Below are 26,049 nucleotides of genomic sequence, written 5' to 3'. Positions count from 1 at the left end.
TCATAAAACCAAAAGCTGTTGTAAGAGTGAGGTCAGTCATTTGGTCAGTAACTTCTTTCTTTTCTTCTCCCAGAGAAAATTATTTCTCACCCCATCACTAACTTCTGTCAAATAGTTGCTTTCAGACACTGAACTTTTCGGGTTAAAGAAATAATCCTTTTGTGAATCTGCTGTCTGTTCTAGAGACTTTTAGGATCATATTTTGTTTTGCCTGCCTAGGAGACACAAACAGGAAAATCTCATCAAGAAATGTATTTTGCTGTTGCTTATGGGAGAGCAAGGTTATGGGGAGGGGATTGAGATGAGCACAGATATATCTCCATTCAGGAAGTTAGTTGGCTATCTGCCATTCTGTTGCTTCATTTTGGGGAGACAACTTTGCAGTTCTTACACACCTGAATTTCTGATGCTTTGAGAGGTCAAGCATAGACCGGGGCCTCACTTTTGTTCAGAATGCACATTTCTACAATTTCTGGATTATTTTTATGACACCTTGTGGTAAATGATAAATCACTCTTTAGATCCTGAATCCAGTGTAATTCTTGGAGAAATTAATTCCTATTGGCTGTTTTATCTGTTGTTTTGATGGAAAATGAAGCCAACACTGAGAGAAGATGACGACTATTTTAAAGGGATAGTTAATCAGAGTTAACCTCAGCCAAGATATACTGTTTTTTTATTGTTGTCAACCCTCTGTAACAACAACAAAATATTAAAGAGCAGTGAAGTTGGATTTGACAGGAGCAAAGCAGCCTGAAGTAATTCTTTGCTTATGTGAGGGAATGGCCTAATACAGCAGTGGTGGGGTACTGTTCACCACTCAGTTACGACATGGGTGCTATAAGCTGCCTAAATTGTGTCCCGCCTGGGGATGGATCAACCCCTCCTCAGCGATTGCAGCATGGCTCCCTGAGCACATGCCCTGCCAGATGTAAGTGTGCACCATCCTCCTGGAGGGTCTGACGTACCTGCCACTAGTGCCTAGGAATTGCACTTCTGAAAGCTGCTTGCCATAGTGAATTAAACACATCCTCTGCCACACTGGCCTCCTGGCATGGGGTGGAATAATTCTCTTGTCCTTCAGGACAGAACAGCTACATCCAGATGGTTTTCTGGGACTGGACACTTGCTATCTCTTGATCTCTGTCCAGGAATCCTTTTGGAGAGCTGGCACACACCAAGGCATGCCAAGGAATGTTCTAACACATCAGCACTAGGGTGACCAAGATCTAGTTTCTGGGGACATTACTTAACTCTGTTTAACTTACTAGTACATAATATGTGTTATCAAATGTAATATGTACTATGTACTTTTTACTTTATATTCTATACATCTTCTTAAAGGAGGGATGCAGTGCAAAGCAAAGGGAACACCTTACAGCTCAAGTACAGTCAGTTCTGCAATGCCCCTTCTTGCAGACATTTTCGAGATTCCTCATTTGCTGTTAACTTGTTTCGTTATAGCAAGACACTGTACTGGGATATGAGAAATGTATGGATTTTCTGCATTTCAGTATAGAGGCATTATAACATGACTGAGGAAAGAATTCTGTAGCTTTACTGCAGTTTTGCCTTGCTTTCGGCATTTTATTACCCAAATGTTAAATAGTATGAAACCGGGGGAGTAAAAAAATCATTCTTGTTTTTAAGAAGTTAGTGCAAAGAAATGTTGCTGAGTCTGACAGCTTCCAAGCAAGCCCAGAATCAGTTAAGCTTTACATAGATCTGTGAACAGGTATCGACATTTTTCAAAATACTTCCTGAAAACAAAACCAGAAATGATGAATAATATTCACCATAGTATTTCTGTGATTTTAAATTCTTTTTCAGGCTTACTTTGCCTGTCTGAACTTTAGTAGGGTGCTCAAGGGCTTCATACCCAGTTGCAGGCTTTTTGGTTAAGTGGCCTAATCTTAGGACTTACCTCTCTGGCTTTGATCATTAATTGTATGATAAACTTTGTATTTTACCTCTATTTCATGAAATGTGTGGCTGAAGATCAGCCTCCACGAGGAGCTGTTAGTCCTGTATGTTTAGAGAGAGAAATCTCAATCTAACAGAGCTTTCATCAAGTTCTGTTTTAGATATCACACTATGGGTAGTATCTTTTTGTGATATGACACTGTCCAGAATATATGAAAAAGCTGAAAAATAGGTGTCTAATGTACCTGTCACAGATGCTGGATACCCCAAAATTGGCATCCTGTTATGCAATTTACATCAAACACTTTTACATAGTCTTTCTTCTCTCACACCTGGCACATATGACCTCTTAGACGACAAGTGCAACCAGAACTTCATCCCTTTCACAGAATCACAGAATCACAGAATGGTAGGGGTTGGAAGGGACGTCTGTGTGTCATCTAGTCCAATCCTCCTGCCAGAGCAGGGTCACCTACAGCAGGCTGCACAGGACTGCGTCCAGGCGGGTCTTGAATATCTCCAGAGAATAAGACTCCACAACCTCCCTGGGCAGCCTGTTCCAGTGCTCCGTCACCCTCAGAGGGAAGAAGTTCTTCCTCCTGTTCAGGTGGAACTTCCTATGCTTCATTTTGTGCCTATTGCCCCTTGTCCTGTCGCTGGGCATCATTGAAAAGAGTTTGGCCCCATCCTCCTGACACCCACCCTTGAGATATTTGTAAGCATATATTAGGTCCCCTCTCAGCCTTCTCTTCTTCAGGCTGAACGAAGGCTCCCTCAGCCTTTCCTCATAGGACAGATGCTCCAGTACCCTCATCACCTTCGTAGCCCTCTGCTGGACTCTCTCCAGTAGCTCTTCATCTTTCTTGAACTGGGGAGCCCAGAACTGAACACAGTACTCCAGATGGGGCCTCACTGGGGCAGAGTAGAGGGGAAGGAGAACCTCCCTCGACCTGCTGGCCACACTGCTCTTAATGCATCCCAGGATGCCATTGGCCTTCTTGGCAGCCAGGGCACACTGCTGGCTCATGGTTAACCTGTCGTTCACTAGGACAACCAGGTCCCTCTCCACAGAGCTGCTCTCCAGCAGGTCCGTCCCAAGCCTGTACTGGTGCATGGGTTTGTTCCTGCCCAGGTGCAGGACCCTGCATTTGCCCTTGTTGAACTTCATCAGGTTCCTCTCTGCCCAGCTCTCCAGCCTGCCCAGGTCACACTGAATGGCAGCACAGCCTTCTGGTGTATATACCACACCTCCCAGTTTGGTGTCAAACCAAACTGGCACTTGCCAAGAAGGTACAAATTTATTCTTCTGAGAGGAAACTGAGTGCATGCAAGCAGAACATTGTGTCTCATCACTGGAAATTTCATAGTGGCCTCCACTGAATGCACTACTATATGAACTACACAGAAACAGGATTTAGTTTTGTGTGTTTCAGGCAGCACTCTGATTAGCTGACAGCTCAACCTAATAGAAATTCCAAGAAATAAAAAAGCCACAACAATCTTGTTTGACAGACATATTGTAGAATACTTAACTAATCGAAAAGTTCAAGAAAAAACATTGAATTGGACCAAATAAAAAGTTTTGTTTGTTCAAAACCAAAATGTTGTATTTTGTATTAAAATATTTAGTATGTTTCTGAAAACAAAGTAGAAGTAAATTCTGAAATATTTTTTTTTAAATTAAAATATTAATTCTGAAGTGTAAAATTGAAATATACTAACTTTTTCAAAATTGTTTCTTCATCCGGACTGAGTTCTTTCAGCAAAATTGAGGATATCTCCTTCTACACAAATCTGCATTTTGCCAAAAAACTAGTTAAAAATATTTTAAACTTTTTTCTAGTCAGTAACCACCTATACTTATATTTATGAGAAACACAGAAAATAAGTTTGTTTTAACAGTAAATTTGAGTAATTACACTAAAAATATGTATTTGCACATAGTTTAGTTTCCTTTCCTTTAATTTTATGTTAATAGTTCTTCTCCTGACTCACCTCATTTTAAAAGAAGAAAATAACTGGGACATCAGAGATTGTACCTATATCTTAACAGCTGGCCATATACGTGCTAGTGTAATTTCCTCTTCAAGGAAGGTTCTAGTAAGTGAGACAATCCATCACTGGGTCTTATTTTACACGAAGTAACTATTTTTTGCTTTATTTTTCATTATATTGTCCTTGCATAATAAATATCTTTTCTTACTAAAAAATACATCAAGGCAAAACATTTATGGCCATACACAATTTTGGTCAGTTTCCCTGGTTTTGTGTGATGTAGTTTGGACTGCCTAAGAGATATGAGAGGAAAAAAATGACAATATCTGCCTGCTGGGAATAGCCATGGAAGGAGGAATTTCTGCAAGCATCACATGCACTTTTGTTCCATGTCTTTTAAAATATGTGACAGAAGGGCAAGATGGATTAAGGAAGAACGTTATGCACAGAAAGGAAATAGCCAAACTAGCATCCTCCAGCTATCTGCTTTTGATCATTCTCTAAAGGTCATTCCCAATTTGCTAAAGATAATGCAGCCTGCATAGTAAGCTGTGATAAAACTGCAGTAAAAAACAATACCAGCTTTCTGATTGTCTTTCATCAATGTCTTGCACTCTGTGACATCAGCAAAGAGCTTTATACACTTTTCTCAGGGTTGACATATCTTTTCTTGTAATATCAATGATTAAGAGAATTTGTATTTGTGTAGAGTCATCTGTTTTCCTGTTTCTCCTTTTCAGAGCTGATTTTGATGATTCTGCTACCTATTCAGCAGTTGCATCAAATGTCCATGGGCAGGCATCAACTAATTGTGCTGTGGTTGTGCGAAGTAAGTCCTACTTCATGATTAAAACAAGAAATAAATATGATGCTCTTGTCATTGAATGTTCATGGCCTATCTATTCACAGGGTTCAGAGGGGATGAAGAGCCTCACCCAGCTGGGATAATGCCCTTCCACTGTAAGCATTTTTTTTCTTTTTCCATAGATGATTTATGTGATCTTATCAGAGTAATGTTTTACAGATGAGAAACTTGGGTACAACTTGTTTCTTCTGGCTTTGCTTTCTAAGCATTCTGTTACAATATGAGCTGTCCAGATGCTATTGCTTTCCCAGCTGCATTTCTAGATCAGCATACAGTGTAACAGAAAGCTCCATCTTCTGTTCAGATCGAGCAGCAATCTTTGTGCCAACTACAATTCACTTATACTCAAGAACATTTTCATTTTCTTATACATAGTGCCCCTGTCATATGACGTTTGCTTCACTCACATTGATGTCCAGTTTCTGGAGAAGTTTGGAGTCACCTTTGGAACTGAAGGAGAAACACTGACTCTGAAGTGTTCTATGTTGATCACCCCAGACCTGAAAAGACTACGACCTCGTGCTGAGTGGTATAGAGATGGTAAGTTAGTACACTGAATGGAAGCTACCTGGAAAATACTGGAGGGAACACTTAGGACACAGACCAGGCTTAGAACATGAGATTCTCAGAATTAATTTTAGAATAGACCAAATAAATATCTCTAGTTAGAATTTGTAGACCTTCACTCTCTTTCAGTTAATTGACTTGCACAACTTTTTCTCGAGCAGACATTTACAACAACAGGATGTAATCTCATATTATCTCATAACACAATAGTTAGAACATTTACTGACTAGGTGGAGATATGAACTCACTTCCTAGATTTGACCATGACTTATAAATGAATTCTGTGACCGCTGAGCTGAAGGGTACTTGCAGAGCAGTAAATTAAAGTTTGAAGCACTGAGGTGTGGGCATGGACCTCCGCTTCCATCTTGCTCCACTATTTATTATGAATTTTATATTAAAAGCAATTGAGTTTATAGTTCAGAAATACTTACTGGAGACAGGCCTGAAACATTTGCCTTTGCTCTGCAGTTTAAATGCCATGTTGGTACATTGCTTTCCTCGCCTCTTATGTCAGTGAAAAACTATGCTATGCCAAGTGAAGCAGTCTTAACTAGAGGTACTGAAAAAAACGTCACTGAAGCATACTGTACCCTCTGCTTCAGTGCAACAAAAAAATGTCTTGAAACATAAAACTAACTGAAAGTTTAATGGATAGAAGGTTATCTATATTCTTGATATGTAACAATATAATGTTGTCTCTTTTCCCCCTTATTTGACTTAAGTTTACCTTCCTTGTAAAAACCTGAGATGAAAACTTGATCTCTTTGAAGCCAAGAAGTTTTTGCTAGTCGTTCAGATAGGCCTGCATCCTATTAACCTACTTATGTTATGGGAAATAAGGTGATACAAACAAATTTGGATTTGTCCTTCATTGCACGTACATGGATCACAATATTTCCAAGAGGTGTACAGGTGCATCAACTGGCAGAAATTGTTCCCAAATGCAGCAGAAATTCATGCACTATGAACCTCTGCTATATACTACGGTTCCCTGTGCTGAGTCTCTTGAGAGCTGGAGGCAATGCATAAGTATAAACAATGAGAAGTTTAATAATTTGTTCAATATCATGTGCTTTAGATATTCTGGGGTTTTTTTGAGAGGTAATGCTTAATTTCACTCTTGTATTAAGACAAACAGTATTTTTCCTAAAATTTTTCAGTTTATGTTAATCAAATGATAACAGCTAAAGCCCTGAGATGGATACGTATGATTTACTTGCAATAATTATACACAAGAGTAATACGTGTTTATCCAGAATGAATAAGCTTCACACGAGTGAACCTTATTGCGGATGTCTACTAGACTCCTAGGGGCATATAAGTCAACTGAATCAAATCTTCTAAAGTGGTTTGGGATTTGACAAACATGAATATGTTATCTATAATTCATGGCCCACTTAGAACAATTTAAGATGCTGAAAGAACTAGATCAAAATAATACTTCAGGAATAGATATCTAATCTGGATAGGAGTCCATCTGGTAACAAGAGCTTTCTGTTCTTGATCTTTAACGTAATATAAACATTATAAAGCTACATGCACCATCATTTTTCAGCCGTCAATACTGTAATCTAGAAGAAAATAGTTTAATTTAAAGGGAAAAATCACAGAGTGCGGAATTTAGCTGTAACTTCAGCAACCACAATACATGGTGAGAAGCAGCTTCAATATACAGTAATTCCCTACTCTTTATATGAATTTTCAGCAGAGTAATATTTTAGGGAACATATCTCACGTACTAAAAACAAAATGTGAGGCTTGAGTCACACTGTCTCCAAGGGTTAGTCTCCTGCAGGTTTATTCTTTGGAAAGTTCTGGGAGAAGTGACAGAGCACAACACATGAATAGACTGGGAATTTGAATGCAGTACTGAGATCCTGTAATTGTAATGTTATTGTGATGGCAGGTGCACGAATACCTGTTCAGTTAGAACTTCTGAACATGTTTGTGGCCTCCAAAATTTACTCTTCTTCTTGGCTTGTCCAGAAAGTCATCCATCCAGACTGCACCAAAAAAGAGAGCACTTGCTTTCTTAGGGGATATAATGCGTCTTGTGTGAAGGAGAGACGTTTTTCTGCTCTTACCAAACACAACTGCCTTCACAGTTTCTGGTCTCACGTACACATAAAAGGTAGAAATGGACAATTCTGGCCTTAACAGACAATACAGGCTTACCTGCAGTTTCTATATATTCAATCTAGAGTGTCTACCATTCCGTGCAAGTTGGAGCCTAAATAAGCCACCTGTTTTTCAGAGGTGCTGGTCAATCAACTTTGTTTTTTCTTCAGGATTTTCCACAGAACTCATGCATTGGTTGAAGTTTCTAGGTGAAAACATTTTGTGATAGCATTTAAAGTACTTAATGTCTCTCTACACAGTCTCAGTACCACTGTGACAGGCATGACAGAAAGGGGACATGCAGATGTTTAGGTAAGCAACTTATGATTAAGGATCTCATGGGAAGGAATGTGACTGAATTTACTTTGCGTGCTTCTTAGAAAACAACTATATATGCAGGCGATTATGTAATTTACTGCTGTAAGTTTTAGTAGTGTGTGTCTTCCAGATGCTGTATTATCTGAATGTATGTAATTTTTTAATACTTTCTTATGCAATTCAGCTGGTAGGTGAGAAAACAGATTAATTTCCAATTGTTTCTGTGTTTGCACCTAAGTGTATTTAAGCAATATAATAATAAACATTTACAGATATTCAGCTCCTTTAAACATAGTTTTGCTGCATTGATTACAATAAATTAGTATGCAATCGATCTTAGGGATTTAAAAATCCAAAATAATCCAATCAATTATTAAAAATGGTGATATGAGAAAGTCTCTTGGCTAGCATAAAATATCCTGTTCATTCTTTTGCTCTGGATTCACTAAGCAATCAGATTAATTTGCATTAATCATGGGTCACCACTGCTCACCTGTGAGAGATTCAAATTTAATTTTATTCACTGCTCAACAGGCATGCCTTTAAGATTTAAATTTAGTGTATATTTATAGCAGTCTTCAGATTAAACTGCGATCAGGTCTTTAAACTTGGAGGAAGAAACTGAGTAATCTGACATTTCACCTGAACCGGTAGCAAAACTTATTGAAAATGAAACAAAGTTTCACCCTGCATTTGTTACAAGATATGGCAGGTTTTCATGTCGTTGCATCAAAATGTGGATAATATTTTTCTCTGTCAGTGCATTAAAAATTACAGTGATGGAAATTCTGTTGCTGGCACTACATCGGGTAGTCTGAGAGCCCATATTTCTAAAATTCACTGATGGAATAAGTTTAGAGAGACACAGCTCACTCTCTGCAGAGTTTTCATAGCATCAAAGGACCATCACTGACTAAAGCTGGCACAAAGGTTAGTTTGTGCCCCTGATGAGCACAGAGCTGCGCTAGGACGTAGGTTGTTCTGGCCAGCATGGTAATGTGTCTGGTGGATCTTCTCTTCCAGATGTGCTGATAAAGGACTCCAAGTGGACAAAGCTGTATTTTGGAGAAGGCCAGGCAGCTCTGTCCTTTACCCATCTGAACAAAGATGATGAAGGTTTATACACCCTGCGCATGGTTACAAAAGGCGGAGTGAGCGAATACAGTGCATACCTGTTTGTCAGAGGTAAACTTTTGATCTGTTTCTTGGGGAGATTTAAAAAGATCAGTAGAAAGATTAATTTTCTTTCTTTCTTTATTTATTTATTTACTGGCTGAAGTACAAAAGAAATCCATCTTTGCGATATTTCATAGTCATTTGATTTATATTGTAGTCTGTGATAGAAAAAAAGATCGCCTTACGCGAATGGGGAGCTGCAAGAGGAGCATACTCCTGAGGACATCTTTCCTGAAGAACCAGAGAAATCATTCTTGTGAAGAAGCAACTTGTTTCTGTGATGGCTTTAGCTCTAGAATTTGTGAACTGGGAATGACCCTTGTTGGACATTCTTATATCCTGTGCCTGGCCTCAGGAGGAGGCACAGGAGAAAGCAAAAGAAATATTCCTACCACTGAAACCATCACAGTCATCTCAATAATCAGAGAAAAGAAGCAAAGTAAAAGATTAGCTCACTGAAGAAATACAGTTTTTCACAAGGGACACAAATATAAGGAGGTAAATGTATTAAAATAGAACAAATGTCAGAATTTTCCCTCACATCTGCATGCAAAACTCTCAGTGAAGAGAGAATGAGCGTCCACATGCACCTGTGAACAGAACTTAGTTTTCACTATTTAATTTTTTCATTGAAAGATGAAAATATATCTCTGGCTGAGCAGTTCTTTCACTCTGTTATATACATTGGACAACATCCTCGATGGTGGCAGACTGGAGCATCTCCACTGAAGCCATTGGAGCTGTATTAATTTTAAATCTTGTTCTTGGAAATGTATTGGAACATAAGTGTCTTTCAGAAGTGTCATCCAGGCAGTTTGTGTGGGATGGAGGGACGTGAATGTTTTTCTGAGGCGCTGAGAGCCATCTTTCTCACAGGACTAGTGCAAGGGCTTCATCAGCTTTGCAGTATGTCCTGAACAAGCCACTCTGCCACCCTGATCTCATTGGAAACAATTTGCTAAAGATTTCTATTTCCCAATTGCCTTCTAAGCAAGGAAGTATCAAGGTGAAAAAGGTCCACTAATATATAATAACTTTCCTAGAAGTATTTCTTGTAGTTGTGGGTCAATTTTAGGTACCTCTATTGTCCATTTTATACTATGACTGATCCTTTTGCATGCACAGGACCCTGAGCTTGAATGTCCTCTGGAATCTCTAGTGTCCTCTGTTGGCCTTCCTCTTGCCTTTTTTTCATGTAGACTATGATCTGCTACTAAGCACCAGTCACCTTGCAGCTGACTGCAGTTAGAATCTATAAATTTAGACTCTGTACAGGTTGTTTTTGTGTTATAGAAACCTTTCTTTGAAAGGAGAGAACTTTACCTGTTAGAAGAATTCATTAGGGGTTGTGGGTCCACATCAGTGAGCACTTCTCAAACTGAAGCCACAGAAGGGTATCTTAGTAGTGGAACATTGATTACTTCTGCCTGTTCGTATTGAAAGACTTTAAATAAAAAGTAGCCTTAGAAACGTACTAGGAGTTTGAAAATTTTTATTCTAGAAGAGATTTATTTTCCTCAGCTACATGTTCTTTACTGAGTACCTTGGTCTGGTAAGTAACCCACTGAGCCACAGCTTTCAGTGGGGAAGAGCATCAAAACCGCACGGTCTTTTAATTGTCACGCAAAGTAATGGGTATTTGGTGCCTAAATTGCATTTCTACCCACAAAGATATCCCTGAACATTTTTATCTATGTGGAGATATATACGTTTTGGACCTGATTCATTAACGCAGTGAATTACTGTGTAATTAAATCTTTGGGCTCCCATTCACGTAAACAAATAGCACAGTGAGCTGGAAATCCTCCCTTTCATCTTTGTGGTAGATTTCAGAGGAGTCAGGGTCAAAACATATTTATTTTTATTTGTGGTGCAGATGCTGATGCACTGATCGCGGGAGCACCAGGGGCGCCGATGGAAGTCAAATGCCATGATGCTAACAGAGATTATGTTATTGTTACCTGGAAACCACCAAACACAACCAGTGAGAGCCCGGTCATTGGATATTTTGTTGACAAGTATGTAAACATTGGGATTTATGTAATTTTGTTCATTGCCCAAACCATGTATATACTGGAGAAAAAAACAGTTACCGTTATAGCCTTCAATATGCAGTTTCTTCAGATATATTTTTACAGACCCTGGAACTCAGTTGCCTACTGTGTTAAATTACTGGATTATTCCCTGCCAGACTTTTAGCCCAGAAGATCTAGTACCTTCCTAGGCAATTCTGGGCACATTCTGGGAGTTAGTAAGGGTAGAGGCCATTCCCAGTAATCACTTGCAGGCAGCTACACTTTATCAGACACTAAAAGTGTTCAGTAGCATGAATATGGCCAAATCAGAGAATGAGCCTGGGTAAAATTTAATTTATAGACTCGAGAATCCATAGGTGTCTTGACTTAGATTTTCTCTCTTTAATCTGTATACTGCAAAAGCTGAAATCTAGGAATTATTACATTATCTTTTTATTTCTGCCTTAACTGCGGTACACCAGGAGCTCAAGGCATGGGCTCCCGGGAGCTGCTAGTTTAAATCAGAATGGCAGTCCTCTCTCCTCCAGTCTGCTTTGCACTTTGCTGGAGTTTCAGCTCAATGCAGGCGGCCCAAGATCAGAGGACCCAAGTGCTATTTTGCATGTCTCTTCCACTGAAGTATATTTTTTCCCCTTGTAGTGAGAGCAGAATAGTTGATCCTTAGAGCCTGAAACTGTCAGTCAGCAAAAACATTACTGAAATGGTTTCATAATGTATACTGCTCTACACTTAAAAACAACATTTGCAACTCATTGCTATTTGCTACCCTGTAATTTGGTCTAGTTCAGAGACAACTGCCTGGGAATTACTGGAAAGGGTTAGTTTATGAATGGCAGTCAGTATGAGGAAATTAACTCAAGCCTTGGGGACTCTACCATTTATATCCAATTTGTGTAGTGCATAGATCATGAGAGTGTTTCACCTATTTTGTGTGTAATCTAGTCAGCTGTGCCTTTTGACATTTTGCCTGGGTAACTGCAGCACCGAGGAGCCCTTGCTCATGACCCTATTTCTCCTGGTACTGTCAAGGCAAAAGGCAGTCTTGTCCACAAAAGTTTGTAATACTAGGACACAAAACAGCTGTGTACACAGAAAGGATCCAGTATGAGAACATCACTTCTTGATGACTCCTACACTGTGTCCTAACAATTGTTGGAAAGAAAAGCACAAAGATGCTTGCTTAAAAATATGACAAGAAAGAGATGGAAAAGATTCAGTGAATGTTGCAAGTTCAACATGTTCTGTGGAGATGCATGTTAAAAATAAAAGTGAATAACTTATTCTTTAGATGACAAGGAAGAGAACCAAATGGAAGGAAATCAGAGAGAGTTGAAAATGCCAAAAACCATGCAAGAAAAATGACCTTTGCAATTGCATTATGAATAAATATGAGCAAGGTGGGCATTGGTTGTCTGATCAGAGGAAAGAGTGTATAAAGTGTGTGACCTTAATTAATGAGGTGTGTGGTTTAGTTCCTCAACTTAGTGAGGATGATTTCTGTGATTCTGACTTGATGTGTGTAAGAAGGTGTATATTTACTGTGGGATGATACTGATAAATGCTGTCTTCTGCTACTCCAAGATGTGAAGTAGGTTTGGAAGACTGGGTCCAGTGCAATGATGCTCCTGTAAAAATCTGCAAGTATCCCGTGACTGGTCTTTACGAGGGACGGTCTTACATATTTCGTGTGAGAGCAGTGAACAGTGCTGGCATCAGCAGGCCTTCTCGAGTCTCTGAACCAGTTGCAGCTCTTGACCCTGTTGACCTGGAGAGAACGCAAAGTAGGTTATGCAAGGCTGAAACAGAAGCTGAATATATGATCTTATTTTTTTCCAAATTCTATTTGCTTAGTTAACCTAAGAAGCAGAGTTTTCTTTTTCCTTTGATTGAATATCTCACTAATGTCAAGGTGGGGGGTGTAACTGGGATGGTAAGGTCCATACAGACAATTTGGCAGGACCTGGGTGCTCCACCTCAGTTATGGTTGGTTTTGCTTAGCTTTAAATATAGACACTCATTACCACAAGGAGAAATGTTTTTGAAAGAGCTAATATGCCCTGAATGCTTGTATCTTTTGCACTGGGAGATGGGCCCTCAGATCACATAAACTTCTACATTTGCTGGTAGTAATTTTGAAAAAGCTATTGAATATGTCTGATTTAGTTAAAGAAAAAATCAAAATTGTCATAGGAATTCACCGAGCCACAGACTGTTGTATTTATCCACATCTTTTTTTCTCAATGCATCGCCAGTACTGGCACAAAGCTTCCATGCTACAGGTTGGGAGGGTCTGTGATATTGTGAATTTTCTGGCAGATGGAAAAATTCAATTTAATGAACAAACTCTTTCTGAAAGGTGCTCTTGTGCTCAAGGCCACTGCAGATTGTAAAAGACCCTTATGAGAGCTTCTCCATGAATAGAGTAAGCTGGCTTGCTCTGGGGAGTAGTTTTATTGATTTAGCCTTGACCTGAAGCCCTGTGTAGGTTCTGTATATCGTGTACTTGCACATCTTCTGTTTTGTGTGTTCCTTTTACTCAGAGGGCAATTAAACTCATTATGAGACTGCAGAGCATTGCCCTAGTGTCACTTGCAAAATCTGAGTTGAATATGCTGTGTTTCCATTAGCTTTACAATTAATTCCTGTAACAAAAGTCCAATTCATGATACAATCGTTTACTAATCTGTCACAGCATTGAATCCATCTACTGTGACTATGATTCTGGCTTTTTAGCACATCTTTAAATAGTACTGTCTTATCATGCTCTGTTTTCCTATGAATGTGAGCGAACTTAGAGTTGAGTCCACCTGGGGAAAGATTTAATGAGAAGGTTATAGAAGTAGAGGTATAGAGGCTTTGAACAGGTGATGAACAATAGTTTGCAAAATCTGTAAGTACATGAAACTGATTCAAGAAACTAACTGAATATTTTGATTAACAGCTATTCATGTGGATGAAGGACGAAAGGTTGTGATCAGTAAGGATGACCTTGAAGGTATGTAGCATTTCTATGATTTCAGTCATTCTGTTTATATTCCAAGAATTTAGCATTATAATTAGAAACATAGCTTGAAAAGAAATCCAGCTGGTGAGTAAACTCCTCATAATACCAAATAAAGACAGATATTCTGGCTCGCAAGCCTGAGAGAACACAAGTGAAAGGTGAGGTCTAAAAGGACAGAGAACATCACGCTCTCAACGGCACTACTGTCATTATGTGCTGACAGCATCTCCTCACCTTTTTTGCTTTGACCAATGCTAAGCTGAGTTTAAACAGCTGAACACTGCATTTGATTGCCCGCATTTCCCTTTCTCCTATCCTTCTGAGAGCAAAACGTAGCTCTTTTAGACTGAATTTGATGATCTGAGCAAGTTATTTCCATTTCCATAAAAACTTATACAATCCATTCGAATTCTTTAATTAATATAGCTGTCTGAATAGAGAAGTTGTTCTTAAGGTGAAGGTTATACACTATTGTTTTTCTTCAGCAGAATTAGAGACATCACTGCCAACTTTTGAGATAAAGCCTGAATTTCTTCTGTCTTTCGTTCTTCTACATGTGGTGATTTATTTTTAGGCTTAGATAATGATCTTCTTTTCACTTAAACTGTCAAAAATGTTAACTGTAATGGCTCAGTAGTAAAAGAAAGAGTCTGTCTACTCTCTTCCACAAAGGTTATAAAGCTGTAACTCCAATAATAACATAGTAAAAGAGAAACCACCTGAGAACAGGTGTAGTTTGAAGGAGAATCAGACATCAAATGGCTTGCCCAGTGCACGGGCAGGACAGATGAAGTTTCTCTACTTCTACAATGGTACCCTAAATGAATTGAACTGAGTCTAGTTGGAGGCCTGTAACTAGTGGTGTCCCCCAGGAGTCAGTACTGGGCCCAGTCTTGTTCAACTTCTTCATCGATGACCTGGATGAAGGGACAGAGTGTACCCTCAGCAAGTATGCTGATGATACAAAACTGGGAGAAGTGGCTGATACACTGGAAGGCTGTGCTGCCATTCAGCGAGACCTGGACAGGCTGGAGAGTTGGGTGCAGAGGAACCTGATGAGGTTCAACAAGGGCAAGTACAGGGTCCTGCACCTGGGGAGGAACAAACCCATGCACCAGTATAGGCTTGGGGTGGACCTGCTGGAGAGCAGCTCTGTGGAGAGGGACCTGGTTGTCCTGGTGGACAACAGGTTAACCACGAGCCAGCAGTGTGCCGTGGATGCCAAGAAGGCCAATGGGATCCTGGGATGCATTAAGAGCAGTGTGACCAGTAGGTCAAGGGAGGCTCTCCTTCCCCTCTACTCTGCCCCAGTGAGGTCTCTTCTGGAGTACTGTGTTCAGTTCTGGGCTCCCCAGTTCAAGAAAGATGAAGAGCTATTGGAAAGAGTCCAGCGGAGGGCTACGAGGATGATAAGGGAACTGGAGCATCTGTCCTATGAGGAAAGGCTGAGGGTTGTTCAACCTGAAGAAGAGAAGACTGAGAGGGGACCTTAGAAATGCTTATAAATATCTCAAGGGTGGGTGTCAGGAGGATGGGGCCAAACTCTTTTCAATGATGCCCAGCGACAGGACAAGGGGCAATGGGCACAAACTGAAGCATAGGAAGTTCCACCTGAACAGGAGGAAGAACTTCTTCCCTCTGAGGGTGACGGAGCACTGGAACAGGCTGCCCAGGGAGGCTGTGGAGTCTCCTTCTCTGGAGATATTCAAGACCTGCCTGGACAAGGTCCTGTGCAGCCTGCTGTAGGTGACCCTGCTTTGGCAGGAGGGTTGGACTAGATGACCCACAGAGGTCCCTTCCAACCCCTACCATTCGGTGATTCTGTGATTCTGTGAATTGATGTGGGTATTACAGGAACAGAATCACGCTGTAGGATCAGTATACATTTGTCTTACTCGTTTGGCTTCACAGAACATACTCCTCAGTATTGTCTGAGAATGATCACAGGTGTTAAATGGCCACTCTGGCATAAGGATGAATAATGATATTTGGATTTCTGTCACATGAATGTGCGTATTTAATACAGGAGTATGAATATCCAAATACCATTTTTTATATAGGTCATGACTTTCATCTGCATGATTGGAGACCTTTTCTGAAAAAGTGATCTCATAGATCAGAAATAGATTTCCTTTTTAGTGCTGGATGACCTTGCATTCTGATAAAGCAGGCCGTACCACCATGTTATATCATTACAAATTGCGTAAGATTTCAGGTTTTCAAGGATGTAAAAAAAAACATGTTGAGATTTAGTTATGTGAAACCAGTTGGAAACCTCTTGACTTTATGCATTATGGAGTGAAGGATTATTGTGATTTTCTTGACTGTGTATGTCAGTGAGTTTGTCTTAAACTCAACTGATTCATGTGCCTTTCTTAAAGAAATAATGTATTTGTACGAAATCAAGTATATAAAGAATTGAGAGGAAATAAATTTTCTTTGGATATGTCCATTTGCTTTAAAAAATATCTGGTTTTGATTGGGAAATACGTACTATGAAAGAACTTCAGTGTATATTTTGAACTTGGTTGGTTCTATAGACGTTTATAAACTGTTAAAACATCACTTCAATGATTTAGAGATTATGACTGAAGGATTTTTGTCTTTTTTAATATCTTATCCTGAGCATTTAGAGGATATATGCTTCTTGCTAGTCTGAGAAGCAGCAAAATGTACCTTAAAAGAGCAAAACTTTTTGCTTTCTCTATTGCAAGCGATAAAAATAAAATATTTGTAAGTATCTGCTGAAATGCTATTTCTGACCTATTACCAAGTGTAAGTCTCTTCAGGGCTGTGTAGCTATGCCTTAAGAGGACTGTCACAGGTCTGAGTCTGTCCTTCCTAGTGCAGTTTCACACCCTTGTAATCCCTCAGATAGTGAAACTGGCTTCTTCTCATACTGCAGTGGGAGAGTGCGACCACGAAGGGCCAAGCTGAATTCCTCCAGCCTGGCCCAGGGTACGCAGGTCCTGCTTCATGCTCCTGGTAACCCTGCCGGGTGAGTGGGGAGAGGGTTTTGATCAGGCCACTCCAGGTGATGCAGTCACCAGAAGGCTGGTGACATATTTTTACGTCTCTGATCTGCAGTTTACAGAAGTGCTTTAGACTATACAGCTGGTAAAACCACCACATTACAGGATACTTTGCTAATAGGTTCTGCTTCCTTTTCTGCTTTCCACTTTGTTTTAAGCTGCTTTTCTCCTTACTGTACTTCCCTGCCAGATATCTTCTTCTAGTCTAATTTCTTGTAATAACTCTCTAGACTTCTGTCCTTGATCAAAAAATGTCTCTTGTTTGCATATAGTGAGTAGGTTTTTTCCAAGGCATTCTGCCCAGCAGATGGAACTAATTCAAATGTGATCAAAGAAAAAAAATGTGACAAATGCACAAGTTTTAGGAGGCATATTTAACTTTTACTGGAAAAGTAAATAACTAGCTTTTAACACCGATGCTTTATTTCTCAAAATTTAATTGAAGTGAGCAAGTGCACTGCACAGATGATATCGTGCAGGGTGGGAGTTCAGAAAGATGAGCTGTAGCAGGAGTGCTGACCTAGGGGGTTAATTTGATGTTTAATGCTTGCTATGATTATTACCCTTACAGGCGATATCCAGATTCCAGGCCCTCCCACCAACGTACATGCTTCAGAAATCAGCAAAACATATGTCGTAATCAGCTGGGATCCACCTGTTCCCCGTGGCAGGGAGCCACTGACGTATTTCATTGAGAAGGTACTGTACTGTACAGTGGCATTCGGCTGTATTTCATAGCTGTGTGCAATTACATTCAACTCATTTTTAGAACTGCAGAATGAACAATAAAACTAACATTTTCTGAGGTCTCACAGGGTTTGGTAATGGGTTGTTAGAGAAGCATGGACAATCAAATGTCTTCTTATAAAATTTAATGTACATTGAAATTCAAGGTCCAGAAAAAAAGGATGCCCCTATGCTATTTTTTACTGTTGTCTAAAATGAGAAAAAACTACATGTGTAAGGCAGCAGTTTAATGGCAAAGATACATCTTAAGATTTCACAGCCCTACAGACAAGACTGGAAGTTTGCATTCAGACCATATTAAAGGGAAGCCTCTTGTACTCCAGTGGTAGAGCAAGGAATAAACAGTGACTCACAATTCGATCCTCACGTTTGTTTTTGCAGGCTTATGGCACCCTCTGCTATACCCTGACATTTCCAGTTTATTCTCTGTAAGGTCATCAGAGAGGCAGACATCTGTCTCAGGTTCACTGCTTCCTGGTAGTCTTCGTGGCTGCCTTACTCTTCCCTTTGACCTGACAGGGGACTTCAGTGATCACAGCAGGGAAGGTTTGCTGTCCTCCAATCTAAGACACTAAAATGTGGATGCATCTGTCCTGGAGCCAGGTGTCTAAATTAAGTATGTTGGATTACATCCAGAGGTCATAATCTTTCCTCCTTGCTACAAGGTTTCCCCATTACTTCAGTAGGTAAATTTGGCCTCCTACCTAACCACTAAAACTTTTGCATATCAAACTATACTTTGTTTTTATGAATTATGCCTCTAGCATTTGCCCCCTCTTAATGATCTACAGACACTAAAACGATCCATAAAGCTGCCACACATTCAGTTTACATCTTGAATATTGCGACAGCCTGTTCTCAGGCCCTCACCATGCATTTTTTTTCCTTTTCACATCTGTTCAGCACATTCCTCCAAAGCTCATCTCCCAGCCAACCATTCTGTTCACATCACTTCTCTTTTTGCAGCTCCCATCTTGTCTTTTCCTTCTCAATCACATCAAAAACTCCACTTCAAAAGCCCTTTACAGCTCATCTCCACATCCTTCAGCGTCCATTACCTGCTGGATGTTGAAACAACAGGTGTAAAGTGAAGTCCAGTCACTTGTTCAATTTTCCAGCAAGCATGTCCATGTTTTTTCCCACTCTGCCTTTCACATTCAAGAAAAGTAATGAAAATTTCCATGGAAATAAGTATCTAGTTTTGTTTCTATATAATACAATATAACTATTTCCTTGTAATTATTCCCAGTTGTAGACATCTGCTCTTATCTATACATTTCAAGCATACTGACTTTAAAATTTTGAACCATTTCTTGGCATGAAAATACTTAGTCATTTCCAGAATATGCAAAAATAGTCCAGCTAAAATGCTCAGATGTAGTTTTCAATTGAGTGGACCCCTACACTGGTTAGTTCAATTTCATTCTAAGTATGAATTGGAAAATACATGTATCTGCATGTTTTACAGAAATAGCTTTATATAGCTCCAGAAACAGTGTAGAGCAACGACAATGATGAACAAACAAGTCGTAATTAAATACCACACGTACTGAGGGAAAGTGAGAATGAGGACTAAAAGGCTATTATTAGAAAAAAAAATGTTAATTATACTAATTAATACCGGAATATAAAATCTTTTTACATATAAATAACTTCTACATAGGAATAGCCCTGTCAGCTCATAGGTGAAAGCTTGTTTTTTATTTTCCACAGTCATCTGCTAGTTTAGAAAAACACAATTTCTAATTAATTCATTTCAAAGAAAGAAGTCTCAATCCAGAAGAAAAAAAATGGATTTTTAAAGGCTTCAGGAAACGCAAAATGGAAGTGAGTTCTCCATGCTGCATAACAATGTTCCCTTAAAAGCAGATAAATCAAATCAAACTACAAAATACAACATGGTGTTGATTTTTTCTCTGTGAAAATGAAATGAAACAACTAATGTTTTTCATGCCAGAAAGTAAAATATATGTGAAAATACTGTTTATTTCATGTTTTCCATCTTTTTATTATGAAGAAAATGGATGTCATATTTCTTCTTTTCTAAGAACACTAGGTGGGTTCAGTATCTATGAAAAAGATTTTGATATATGGGCTTCAGATGTTTACCTTTTTACTGTTTATCAATAGGTGGCCTCATTATATACAAGGTAGTTTCCAAGCACCCATGAAACACTGTTTCTCCTCTAAGAGGTTCACAGTTTATTTGGTTTTGTTCACAGGCTCTCTTCCAAAATTTTTTAAACATTTAATTTGTACCCACCTTTCTGTGCTTGGAGGAAATTTTACTTAAAGCTATTTATTGGGCACGTGGATTTTACTACAATTGCTGAAAGACTATATGACTGATTTTTGTTTTCGGTCAACAGTTTATCTGGGGAACCTAAGGGACAGCAGACTTCTCACAGAGTGCTGCTTTGCTGGCTGTCTTCCATGTGCAGTTATGATAATTATTAGCTCAGCTGCTACATTGATAACATTCAAAAGTAATTATTTCATTTGATGAACACTTTTAGCGACATGACCTTACTCAACAGATTAGATAAACGTATAGCAATCCCTAAAGTAACATCCCCCTCCCTACCTTTCTGCAGAATTTGGATTAGGACTACTTGCTTTATACTGAATCTTTGAGTGTTCAAGTGAGTTTTGCAGGACATGAGAGTAATTCTTTTGGGATCAATAACAGTTGACAGTCACGGCCCTAACTGAAGGCTAACTGTATCTACAAGTGTGTATATATTGAAGTCTAGACAGGCAGAGAGACAGTGAGGTATTCAGACCTTTTCGTAGAGTAATGGAATGCATGAGCTATGAGAATTTGCATATGTTAAACGAGGCATTTGAGAACGATCCTACTCCTTTAGCTCTTAAATAAATTCATGACAGGATGCAACACAGCAATATGTTTATTTTTTGACAGTTCACAGAAGTGATTCACAGCTTTTTTAATTTTTCTTCCTTTTTTGTAGTCCGTGGTTGGCAGTGGAAGCTGGCAAAGAGTCAATGCACAGGTTGCAGTAAAATCTCCTCGCTATGCAGTGTTTGACCTTTCAGAAGGAAAATCATATGTTTTCCGAGTCTTATCAGCAAACAAGCATGGCATCAGTGATCCATCTGAAATCACAGAACCTATTCAACCACAAGATACCATTGGTAAGGCATTAATTGTAAGGCATTAATATTAAATACAATTGATATTTTACAAAATAGAAATAGACAACTCTCATTATAATTAGATTAGTATAATTACAGTAATAGTATTTGAATTGATTTGTGTTCAATACCGTGAAGGACTTAAAAAAGACCAAGATGCTACATTTTAGAAACATTCCAATATTTTCCTAATGATTACGAGTCTTCTTGCTGAGACCAATTATTACTAAAAAGTTAAATTAATTTTAGTTATTTGCTCTTCAGAGTGCTCTGTTAATGTGACTTGTCAAAAAATAGGATAATACAGGTTAATTGCTAACTTAGATAATTATATTGTCTGGCTCAGATAATTATATACTTCCTAACTCCTTACAGTTTCAGCTAGATAAGGCAACCTTTGTTTTTTTTCTTAGTAATCTAAGTTGCAAATTACTGCTGGTGCAGAATTCCCCTGGCACGCAGATGAGTAATTTCAGGGGTAAGGGAAGATATATTGACATATTCAGTGATTATTTTCCAAATGAAAATGAAGTGTTTATCTTGGGGCCACATTCAAAAGTACAAGTGAAAATTTAGGGAGTGGTTATTCATCTTGTTGCTCAAATATTTGGTTTGCTCTTGCAGTTTTGCAGAGGTCACATATAACACTCCCATGTATGGACAGCTGTCACCTTAAATGCACATATCTTGCTAGAAATATAAGAAATATTTACAGTATCTAATACACCGTAGTCCACTAAATGTTGATAGATATAGCCTTCTTAATGTTTACCATAATTTTAAAAAATATAGTCCATCACCTTTAGCTTGACCTGTAACTATACATGTAACTATACTTTTGGTTTTATGTATTCTTGATTTGATGTCTCATTAATGCATATAAATTATTTAAATCATTCAACATTCCCCAAGGTAAGGAAGAAAAATACCATATTTATTTCACTTAGTACAGAAAATAGGCTAACCCTTAGGGGTTAACACAAGATGTTCTGAATAAATCGTAGCTATAGCTGAGAGCAGAAAGCAGAAGATACTATTTTAAAGAGAAACTGCAAGATATTTTCAGAGATGGAGTTTTCCACCTGAGCTAAAATACATGAGGCATACATGGCTCTTTTCAGTTGCTTGCACATAGGGCCGTTTGGCATTCCTGAGGGTAGCTGCGACAACTTCATGGGGCTGGCAAGCATTACACAGGAATTACAGGTAGCTTTCTCCCTTGTGCAGAAACTGCAGGATGGATGGTGTATCCTAGGCCATCTAAAATGACGCTTAATATTATGCAATTGAGTTGAGCAGCAAAAGAGTTTTCAATTTGAGATTAACATCTAAATTTAGTTGTTACCTTGTAGGCATCTACAGGTTCTCTAGATGTCTCCGCTCTCACTGTGGCAATTGGAGCCTGGAGGATAAATTGGCTGATGTTGCCAGAAGTTGCTCCATGGCACTCAGCTATGGAGTATCTACACTGGGGTGAGATGAATCATTTTCATGACTCTACCAACTACTGATCAGAGGCTCGGTTTAATTGGCCAGACATATAGTACCTTTTGAAATGCTTTCAGTTTGCCATTTCAGAGGGTTGTAGGTATTCAGTATCTCCTGAGTCATATCTCTCAGCTCCATGAAGAAGTCTCAGATGCTCGAAAGTGGCACTAAATGAATTTATTTTTGTTAGGGCTGGATTAAGCCCTAGATCTTTAACTGTAATGGCAGATTAAGAATGTATGTTTGTAGACACTTACACATGAACTCTTAAATGTAGGTACCTTTATCTCAGACTGAATCCATTTGATCTTACAAACTTACTGCATAAAGTACAATTCTGTGGAAGTATTTTATGTTGAGATTGAAAAACTAAATGAAAAAAAATGCTGCCTTTCTTTTGTTTCATGCTGCTTTTAGTTCTCTGAAACATATTAATCTGAGGAAATTAAAATGCCTTCAACAGGAAAGTGCTGGATGCCTCTCAAACTATCCGGAAAGGCCGAGGCACTGCCTCTGTTCCTTACATTATGAAAGCTCAGATAGATATTTTATAGCATACAGATTGTGTGTAGCTCTTATCAATGAAGATTTTTTTTTGGTTTAGATTTTGATGTTTCTGGTTCTGTTTATGCACATTCAGGGTGTTTAGATCAATATTAACCAACAGTGAACTTTCATTGCATGGAATGTAATGCTACATTGGGACAACTGTAGCCAACAGATTGAAGGAAGATTTGTCTACTTCTGCTTGGTGTTGCCAAGGTTGATCCTGGAATACTGGTTTCAGTTCTGGCTGCATTAGTGTAGAGGGATGGATGTAGAGAAACTGGAGAGGTCCACTGGATGACAATCAAGATGGCCAGGAACCTAGGGGCCGTGATCTATGAAAAGAGGTGGAGGCAGCTGGGCTTGTTTAGTCTGATGACTTACAAAGATGATAGTGCAGAACTGTTCTCAGCAATGCTGGATAACAAAAAAAAGAGACAACAGCCACCAATTGTACTTTAGAAGATTCAGGTTGGACATTACTCGCTTGGTGAAAAAGGTGCAACACTGCAATGCTGGAATAGGTTGTGCAGGGAAGTTGTGAAATCTCCATTGTCAAAAGTTTTAAAGACTTGTACAAACACATGACTGACAATCCAGTTTAGTGTTGGTGATAATCCCACTCTCAGTGACAGGTTGGACTAGACGATCTCCAGAGATCCTTTCCAATCACCATTTCTATATTTGCATGAAATCCATCTAGCTAAGTTCAGCTAAACACTTTGCATCCAAACCTATGCTTAAATTTGTCCTGAAAAGCTGGCCTTTTCTGAATTGGAGTTGTCATTAGTTGACTGGAAGCTAGCATTTCTTAACTCTTATGACATCATACCTTTACAGTTCAAGTACATTTTTTACTGATGCAATAGTGCTACAGGGGCTATACATAAACTGCTTATTTGAGAGAGAAAGTTTGAGAGAGAACATTTTCATACCTGTATGCCTTTATCCACACTGATATTTGAAAATAAGTTCTCCTGGAACTCACTCAGAAAACCTATATAAAATAAGACAGGTAGGAAGCCTCATAGCTTAGAGTTAGTTTACTCTAAGTAAACAAATAGAAAAACAAATGTATTTGTACACACATACATAGAAGTACCCAAGCGATTGAAACAAATATACTATAATATCTATCATATAGCAATATTCACATGGTAAAAGAAGTCATAGCTGTAGTGAATAAATATGATAAAAACACACTGTTGCGTCTACCTCAATGCTTTTTTGTTTTTATGTATTTCATAACAGTGCATGTTTTCTGTCTTTTTTTCAGTTGTCCCATCTGCACCTGGTCGGGTAGTGGCCACAAGGAATACAAAAACATCAGTTGTAGTTCAATGGGATAAACCAAAACATGAAGAGGACTTGTACGGCTACTATATTGACTATTCTGTGGTGGGATCAAATCACTGGGAACCTAGTAACCATAAACCTATTAAATATAACAGGTACTGACAATATTTCTGTATTTTGGGGAGATCTGAAAACTGTGAGGATAGTTTTAAGCCAATTTACATGCTAAGCAATGATGTTATCATAGAAGTTGAATGTTGAATGAATCTGACAAAGAACAGTCTGCACACTCTCAGAGCTAAGCTTCTCAGATTGCAGGGTAGACTATCTCTTGCTGCCCTGTTGTTTTTTTTTTTCCTCCAAAGAGAAGAATCTTTTGTCTATGCCATGACTTTGAGTAGTAAAAGCAGGTTCTAGAGATGTCATTCTGTATGTCTTGGACACAAATAAACATAAAATAAATGCCTTTCTTGAAATCTGAACTATGTTATGGGGTAAATAGACCTGATGAACATGAGGAAGAGTATGAGAAGGAGAGGGAACTCAAAAGCTTTCCAGGGTGTTCCCTCCTGGAGCCCATAGTCCATGGACATCAGGGCAAAAGGGCAGGTCATGTCTGCTATACACATGGTGGGGAAAGTTCTTCCACTGCTGACACTGCTGTGCAAGAAATCCAAGTATCCCATCACAGAAACATCAGGGCTCCTTGACCTGCTACATCTATGAGTAAAGGGCAGTAGCCCCTCTTTCTAGTTCCCTTGTCATGATGCTAGCCCATCTATTTCTGATGCTTTCTTACTCCCTCCTGAGAATATCACACTTCATTATGTGATTCTTCAAGTAATTTCCTTTGTGACAATCATGCTTTCTTTTATTATAATCACTCACCAAATGCAAAGTTTAGATGTGTAATTTATGTTTGCTTATGGGTATATAACAACACATCATGTTGTTTGGTGTATTTTGTAAGTTATTAATAAATATTGAGTGACTGCATTCTGCTGAATCCTTTGATCAAGTAGTCAAGGAATTTGATCAAAGAAAGAGTTTAATTCTTGGTCAAAGGGATTGGGACAGCGCAAAAAGAAGAAAAACATTTCATTTGTTCATATATGAACATATCGTACAATAGGATAGTTCTGACTATACTATCTGCTGCAATAATACCTAGAACCTCAGATAAAAACGGAAAGCTATTTTTGATAGTGGCTATGAAAATACAGTGAAAAATATAGTACCTTCTCAGAATAGACTGGGTTTTAGTGAGCCAAAGTTCAGAGGAAATACATTATAGTTTATCAGACTCTACCTGGTAGATCAGCACTAGTAATTTAATGAGTACTGTGACTTTTGTTCCAGTGTCCCATCCAATTATATTGTACTACATCACATGATTGTGTTACGTTTTTCCTCTTGGAAATGTTTTCCTTTGTGAAACACTCATGAAGTTGAGTTTTCTTATTGTTGTCAGGATTTCATGCTACAGCACAGAAGGGTTCCTATAAAATAGATACTAATATGTGATGCTATTTTTTTTTTTTTAACCCAGATTTGTTGTTCATGGTTTGGAAACTGGAGAGCAGTACATCTTCCGTGTGAAAGCTGTGAATGCTGTAGGATTCAGTGAAAACTCACAGGAGTCAGAGGCTATCACAGTACAGGCAGCCCTTAGTAAGTATGATTCTGTGCAGCTCAGCATCTTATTTCTTGAATGAGTTACATATATTCAGCAATCAGCTCCTTTTGTCTCATTTGCTATAACAGTGTGTTTTGCAGCCA

The 26,049-nt window shown here is 38.8% G+C and overlaps 1 protein-coding gene across 2 annotated transcripts in view; it reads left to right on the top strand.

Annotated features, from left to right (window-relative positions):
• MYOM2 (myomesin 2) overlaps nt 1-26,049 on the top strand; it is a 79,495-nt gene that overhangs the window by 17,694 nt on the left and 35,752 nt on the right. For both annotated transcript variants that reach the window (XM_075414714.1, XM_075414713.1), the window contains exons 8-18: nt 4,659-4,747; nt 4,828-4,878; nt 5,159-5,323; nt 8,813-8,974; nt 10,842-10,983; nt 12,583-12,782; nt 13,943-13,996; nt 17,609-17,736; nt 20,757-20,940; nt 24,251-24,425; nt 25,820-25,941. In XM_075414714.1, coding sequence (XP_075270829.1) covers nt 4,659-4,747; nt 4,828-4,878; nt 5,159-5,323; nt 8,813-8,974; nt 10,842-10,983; nt 12,583-12,782; nt 13,943-13,996; nt 17,609-17,736; nt 20,757-20,940; nt 24,251-24,425; nt 25,820-25,941 — 1,472 coding nt within the window. The remainder of the gene's footprint in view (nt 1-4,658; nt 4,748-4,827; nt 4,879-5,158; nt 5,324-8,812; nt 8,975-10,841; nt 10,984-12,582; nt 12,783-13,942; nt 13,997-17,608; nt 17,737-20,756; nt 20,941-24,250; nt 24,426-25,819; nt 25,942-26,049) is intronic.

Source organism: Opisthocomus hoazin, chromosome 2 (assembly GCF_030867145.1).
Source record: "Opisthocomus hoazin isolate bOpiHoa1 chromosome 2, bOpiHoa1.hap1, whole genome shotgun sequence".
In the NCBI taxonomy this organism is placed as follows: Eukaryota; Metazoa; Chordata; class Aves; order Opisthocomiformes; family Opisthocomidae; genus Opisthocomus; species Opisthocomus hoazin.
This window is presented reverse-complemented; position numbering and strand designations above follow the sequence as displayed.